The 7,883-nt window shown below is 31.1% G+C and overlaps 1 protein-coding gene across 1 annotated transcript; it reads right to left on the bottom strand.

The window, feature by feature from the left end:
• Positions 1 to 4,558: 4,558 nt before the first annotated feature.
• On the bottom strand, positions 4,559 to 4,891 carry LOC131025625 (bZIP transcription factor 2-like). The gene has a single exon (XM_057955422.1). It carries the CDS (start codon positions 4,889 to 4,891, stop codon positions 4,559 to 4,561), a length of 333 nt encoding a protein of 110 aa, XP_057811405.1.
• Between the last annotated feature and the right edge of the window lie 2,992 nt (positions 4,892 to 7,883).

Below are 7,883 nucleotides of genomic sequence, written 5' to 3'. Positions count from 1 at the left end.
CCAAGTGTCATAAACTGTTTTAACGAGAGAGTGTGATTATTTAGTGTTAATATATAAGAGTAGTAGAGTACCCACTTTTTGTGTTAAAGGACTAAATTACCCTTCTATATAAATGGACAAACTCTAATTTTCTTTCATTCTTTCATTTCTCTCTCTCTCTACCCGCTCTTTCCTCTCTCTCTCTCTCTCTCTATACACGCCCTCTCTCTTCTCTCTCTTTCTCGTGATCTTTCTCTTCCAAGCGGCGCCGCCGCATGCTCTTCACCACGCCGCCGCCTTAGCACGGCCACCGCCAACTCCGTCCTTCACCACGCCGCCGCCTCAGCGCCGATTTCTCTCTCTCTCTCTCTCTCTCGAATCCTCCAACAAGGCGTGGAATTCCTCCTCCAGAAACACCATGGCGTGCTGCAGCGCCGCGCTCGTCTGATTCATCGACGGGTTCACGTTCGAATTCGCCGGGAACTCGCTCAACAACACGTTCATCAATTTGGAGATGCGCCGGACGGAGTAGATGAACAGCAAATCGTCCTTCCGTCATCTTGTCGAATCTGGTGCAGGTGTCGCTGGATTTTTTGTATTTCTTCACTCTTGATTCGATGATTTTCGAGAAGGTCTCGATGAAATCGGGGATTTCCGGTGAGTCGGACGATTTGTCGTTGATTGCGACGATCGTATTGATGAATTGATCAACATTCTGAGCGATTTCATGGGTGTGATGCACCGAATGTTCATCGCATGCATCCTCGTTGGATAGATCAACCGAATTTTGGGGTTTGGGGCTGGTTGTAATTTGGGATATTTTGCTCAAACTGTTGTGTTTCTGGAGATGGGCTTCTTCCATTGATTTTCGATCTATTTCCTTTTTCCAGTTTTGTGTTAACTAATTTCCGTTATTTTTTCTCTCTTTTGTATAATTTTCGTTAATTTGAGATGAACTTAGGGCTTTTTTAAAATTTTCTTATTTTGGGGATTTTCATGTTTACAAGCGATGTATTTCGTTTCAAGAAAGGAAATGTAATAAATTTTTTGCATAAGCTTTGCTTTGATTGAATACTAAGTATATTGGATCACATATTGAAGAAATTGATGAAAATCGCGCAATTTTGTACAAATGTTCTTGAATTCACAACCAAGTTTATGAATTCACAACTGAATTATCGGCGTTGGTTGTGAATTCACAATTGAAATAGTGTTGATTGTGAATTCAAGTTTTATTGGTTGTGAATTCACAACTTGAAAAAATATTGGTTGTGAATTCAAGTTTTATCGGTTGTGAATTCACAACTTGAAATAGTGTGGGTTGTGAATTCACGCGAATTCACAACCCACATTATTTCAAGTTGTGAATTCAAACTTTAAAATTTAAATTCACAACCAATACTTGTTATTCAGTTGTGAATTCGTGGGTATTTGTAAAAAATTTATATGCAAAGGTAAAATGGTAAATGTGGGTATTTTTTAAAAATTTTATATTAGTGGGTAAAATTTATTTTTACTATATAAAAGTGGCTATTTTCAAAATTCACTCTTTTTATGTCTCATCAGAATTGGATTAAACTAGTAATTTGAATTAATAGGTGAATTATGTATATTTAATTAACATAATTATATTTCCTAGGATCAGACTTTTATTCTTGAATTTTTATCTTTTGATTTTATTTATTTCCATTACTTGAATCTAGTTTTAGATATCCACCATCCTTCGTTTCTTTGCATGAATATTGAAAACACGATGAATAATTTATGGTAATTTAAAGTTTTAAAATATTTTTTTTCTCTTTCCTCTCTAGTCTCTACTATATATATATATATATATATATATATATATATATATATATATATATATATATATATATAGGATGCGGTTATAGTGAGAACCACACTTATCGTGAGAACATAAGAACCATTAAAATCAATGCATCTACTATATAAATTAATGCATTCGCTATTAAATTTAATGCATCCGAAAATAATAAATTTTTTGCTCCCTTCAGGATTCGAACCCAGGATCTGCATTCATCCACCAAGATGATGCATCCACCGTAGATCTTGATGATCGAATGGCTTAAAATGGTTCTCTGTTCTAATTTTATTTAGTGGTTCTTATTTGAAGCTCTCCATATATATATATATATATATATATATATATATATATATATGGTGTGGTTCTAGAGAGAACTATATTATTTGTGAGAACCGGAGAACCATCAAATCTAATGCATTCACTGTAAAAATTAATGCATTCGCTGTTAAAATTAATGCACTAAAAAAAAAAAAATGTTCCCTTCAGGATTCGAACCCAAGATCTACATTCATCCAACAAGATGATGCATCCACCGTAGATCTTGATGATCGAATGGCTGAAAATGGTTCTCCGGTCTTCTTTTATTTATGGTTCTTTCTTGAACCTCTCCCTATATATATATATATATATATATATATATATATATATATATATATATATATATATCCTTTCTCCTTATTGACATGTTTACTTTTTTCTATTATTTTAATTTTATTTCTTTTCCTATACATACATATATATATATATATATATATTGGTATTTTTAAAGGAAAAATAATTAGATATCATATTTTATTTTTTTACATGTTTTTTTAATTATAATAGTTTAGAATGTAATCAAGGTGAATGAAAATAAATTGGTTCATGTTATAACTATTTTTTAAAAATAAATTATTTGTATTAATTTTAATTTCAAGTAAAACTTTTTATTTATGTTTGTGTACGAAAATATTTATTTATTTATTATGATGTGTAATACTCTATAACAATAATGTATAATTCTAATTTTCACTATCAAATAATTTTAAATTATTTAATAATTATAATTATCATTACACTTTATATAAAGTTGAAAATTTACGTTTTGAAATTAGATTTTTTATTGAATAATTGATGTGAATTATTTTATTTTATTATATTTTAATTATGTTTTATATTTATCTATTTAAACATATCGTTTGATCGAACTCGATCAAATGTACAAGTATTGTATTATCTCTCTCTATTTATACATTATGTCAAAAATTGTATAACTATCTTAAACAAATACACCAAGAAGTAGATCAACCACATGTGTTTCATGAGATCTAACATATTGTATTATCTCTCTCTGTTTATACATCATGTCAAAATTGTATAACCATCTTAAACAAATACACCAACAAGTAGATCAACCACACGTGTTTCATGAAATCTAATATATGTAAGGGTGTGCATCGGTCGGTTCGGCCAAGGCCCCCCTATATAAAGAGAAATGAGAATTTCAATGAAATATGATATGGTTTTAGTGATATTTCTATTTCTCGTCAGAAATAAAAATAACGAATTAATATAACTCATGAATAGGCGTTATATTGATTTATCAGTAAAAATTATTGACTTATTCACATTCATTCTCATTTCTCAATACATTTAGCATTATCAACATTACATTTCTCTCTAACATTATATATAAAGGGTTGAGTTTCAATATAAATTCATTTAACGTAAAATTTAAGAACATTGCACTTAACCTATAAAAGAACTGCATTAACATAAAAAATAGTTGCACTTTTGTGTTAATAAATTATCTTGTAATTGTGCTCCCTTTGAGATTTGAATTTAGAACTATGAAAGTGCGGATATTTTATAGGTCAAGTGCAATTACTCATAAGTCAAGAGTTTGTACGTTAAGATATGTTTTTATTTATATGTAATGTACAGTATGAGAAGTTGTTTAAATAAATTTAAGTGCAATGTACTCACTCCGTCCCATTATAAATGTCTCACTTTTCATAATAAGATGTCTAATTACAAATTTCTTATTTCTTTTTTGATAAATAATTAAAAGAGTAATTAACTAATGGGCCTACCACTTTTCTCTCTATACCTTCTTTTACAAATCTCAATATATTTTTCCCTATCTATCAGCTTACTTTATCTACTAATTACAAATTCTTTAATCTTCGACTCCAAAAATAATAAGACATTTGTAATAAGACAGAGTGGGTATAAAATAATAATTAATTTTAGCATTTAGTTTAGATCATGAAAATATACAGTGAATTTATTACTTTCAAAATATATTTATGTTTCATAATTCGAATTTCATAGTGACGAAAATCTCACTTATATAAAAACATAATGTTCTATACAGAATTCAGTGTTCCGTCATAATACTACCTCCGTCGCCTAAATAACTTCCTATGGAAAAGGGGCACGAGTTTTAAGACGAAAAGGTAAAAAAATGAAATATAAGGGTAAATTGAATATTGAGAGTGATGAAAATGTGAAAAATAAGAGTAAATGACGTATTATTAATGGTGGAGTATATTCGAAAAATAGAAAGAGAAGTTTTATTTTTGGGATCGACTAAATAATAAAAGTTCAAAGTTATTTGAAAGATGAAGGGAGTATATTTTATATAATAAATCTGATTGTAAAATAACTCAACTTTATATATATAAATATATACAATTAATTATTTTGATTTGACTAATTTAATGAACAAAAATAAAAATCCTCCCATATAAATTTCGAAAAATCTGGAATGGTTCAATAATAATGGAACGCCATGATAGGGTGGTGGTGGGTGGTGAAGAAAGAATCGGGGGCGTGGGCGGTCAAGAGTTGGTTGAGGGAATGGAGCCTCTGTGAGAGGTCCATCATCTGAGCCCTCAGCACCGAGTTGTGTGCCTCCATTCTCATGCATTGCTGCGTCCCACCATTGATGCTCTTCAAGATCTGCTTATTTTCTCTCCACAGCTGAGCAATCTCCGCCGTCAGATCGTCCAAATGCTTTTGCTTCCTCATCCGCGACCGCCGCGCCGATTCACGGTTCGATTGCATTCTCCTCCGCTTCCGCTCCCGCTCCGAGGAGGAATTCATTTTCATTTATTTTTTTCAACAAATTAATTAATATACGTACTACTACTTCTATATTTTATTCAACAACTGCAGTTATGAGAAAACGTAGAACCAGTAGAGAAAAACAAGAGAGAAAGATTGAACGAGATGAGCTCTGCGGCGCAAAGCACAAGAATTTATTATTAGACCAGAAAGAATAATCTCACTCAAAACAGGAGACATCAATCTCGAACATCAATAACACTATCTGCAGCATCAAGAGAGAGAGAGAGAGAGAGAGAGGGGAAGGGAAGTTCCGAGGGAGGGGTGATAAGTGATTTATACAAGAAGATTGTGAACAGGAACGTGAAAAAAGAATTGAAATAAATGAATTAATGTGTTAAAAAAACAGGGGGAAAAGTGAAGGAGAGAGAGGAATCTTGTCGATGAGAGAGAGAGAGGCATGTGGGGGCGGAGGAGTAATTCCATAAACTGCCAACTCCAGCTGTGTGTGTGTGGACGATCAGTACCAACAACTAATGAATACGATGCCATCTATTTTTCACCGTATTGTATTTCCTAAATTTACTCTTTGTCTTGCACTTCATTTTTAAATAAAAGTGGTATCATCCACACCAATTAATTATATTTTTTTTACATGAAATAAAAAATGAGCCTATTCTAGTGAGACGTCCCAAAAAAGAAAACGAGCCTATTAGAGAGGGACGGAGAGAGTATTATTTTTTGGATGTTGGTCAATTTAATTGGGAAAAAGAGAGTATTTCTTACCATTTGAAAATAGAGGTCGTCTTGGGTGTAGTCGGGTTGCACCTGCACCCTGACTCTGACCCGAACCTGCATCCTGATCCGAACTATGTAAATGGCGCTATTTTTCGATTATACAAATGACACTGCCAGTAATTGACATTATTCAGTTATATAAATGACACTGCATATAATGACACTATAATATTGTAAATGACATTGTCTATAATTGACACTATTCGGTTACACCAATGACACTAACTGTGCAAATGACATTATCCGGTTATACAAATGATACTATAACATTTTACAATTAGTATTATTGGTATAACCGAATAGTGTCAATTATACACAGTATTATTTGTATGATCGAATAATGTCATTTACACGGTTTAGGTCAGGGATGCAGATCAGAGTCTAGGTGCGGGTGCAACCCGATTGCACAGTGCAGCCGGTTGCACCCATGTTTTTGGGTTGAAAGTACAATGACAGTCATTCGAGTTCTGGTTTTATAGATATATGGTTACTTTAAAGGATTAATTTTAAAACAAATTTTAAATTATGGAAAATAATTTTTAAATATTAAACTAATTAATTTTGTATCAATTATAATTCATTTTTCATTTTCTGACTCTAAAAAGTTGACATGTTCGTTCAATTGTCATAGTATATTCAAATAAATATTTTAAATTGACAAAGATATCATGTCATTAAAATAAATTAAAAAAAAGAATAAGTTTAGATGATTGAAAAAGTCCATCACCACCGCCTCCAATCGTAGTATTCGCGCGCTTTCTTCCTCGCCTTCTTCAGCTTATTCGAGTATCGCTGAATTCCCTCACTACCTCTTGCTCTGCAGCAGCTCCAACATATCTCCAAGAAGCTGACAAAGACGAGGAAGAGTGCGATTGGGAAGCGGTGATGCTGGGATTTTTCATTTTTTTTTTATTGTGCAAATGACATGGCATCCATGTCAACTTAAAAAAAAATACATGTCGCCCGCTGGTAATCTAGCGAGCTACATCAACTTTCAATAGCCGAAAAATGGAAGTTAGGTATAATTGATACAAAATCGATAATTTAAGATTTTTTTTTGGATAATTCATGATATAATTGATAGTATAAAAATAATTTAAAGTTTAAAATGATATTTATCCTAAATATAATAAAATTAATTCATTATTTTTAATTAGATAAATTAAAATTTTGGAATATCTTCAAACTCTTAATTATTTCTATCATTTGAGTTGTTTTTATTTGATTAATATATTATTAAAAAGTGAGATTGGAGAAATCATATACTCCCTCCGTCCCTAAAATAACTTCCTCTTTTTCCATTTTGGGACGTCCCCCAAATAACTTCCTCTTTCTTTCTTTCCATTTTTGGAAACCTACCCCACCATTAATAATACTTTATTTATTCTTACTTTTCACTTTTCACCACTCCTAATACTAATTATAACACTTTTCACAACTTCCAATAATAATTATATTATTTTTTCTCCACTATCAATACACTTTACAACTTTTTATTAAAACCCGTGCCGTCCCCAAAGAGGAAGCCATTTCAGGGACGGAGGGAGTATTTTTTTTTTAGAATTACAAGAGATATCTACTATATAATCAAATGAGTCATTAGCACGCAAGTGAGATTTTTACACCATATAAACATGAGAAAATAACCGCACGTCGGCAGAATCACTACCTACATAAAGGTGAAAAAATACACCGTCTGCAAACGGAATTAAACCCAAACTTCTCATATAGAAGAATTTAACCACTTTAAATTTTATTTCATATTTGTCTATCAGAAAATTTTAAATATGCATACCGTGACTAAATTATAGTTTTGCCATTTTAATTAGTTGCCAAGTAAAATTACTTATCTATATTTGAAAGTTGATAAATAAAACTTTCAAAATCATTTAATGTACTAAAAGATGCAAAGATGTGACCACATTTGTTGAATCACCAATATAAAGACTGTAGGGATATAAATTTAATACTTTCTCTATTCATCAAAATTAAAGTGTGATTTGAAGGTATAAATTAATAAATAATTGAAAGATGTATATAAAATTAATATAGAAATTCATTAAAATTGAGTGAAGAAAAAGACTCATAAAAAATTGACGTATTAAATAATTAGGTTTTCGTAAATTTTGAATGTAAATTAGTTTAAATATAAGAGATAATTTTCAAAAATATAAATGCTACAATTTCGCGAACGTATAAAAATAGTAATAAGACTACCATTTTAATGGGCGTA

The sequence above is a fragment of the Salvia miltiorrhiza genome, chromosome 5, assembly GCF_028751815.1.
Source record: "Salvia miltiorrhiza cultivar Shanhuang (shh) chromosome 5, IMPLAD_Smil_shh, whole genome shotgun sequence".
In the NCBI taxonomy this organism is placed as follows: domain Eukaryota; kingdom Viridiplantae; phylum Streptophyta; class Magnoliopsida; order Lamiales; family Lamiaceae; genus Salvia; species Salvia miltiorrhiza.
The sequence above is the reverse complement of the archived record's forward strand: the minus strand, read 5'-3'. Positions and strand labels throughout refer to the sequence as shown.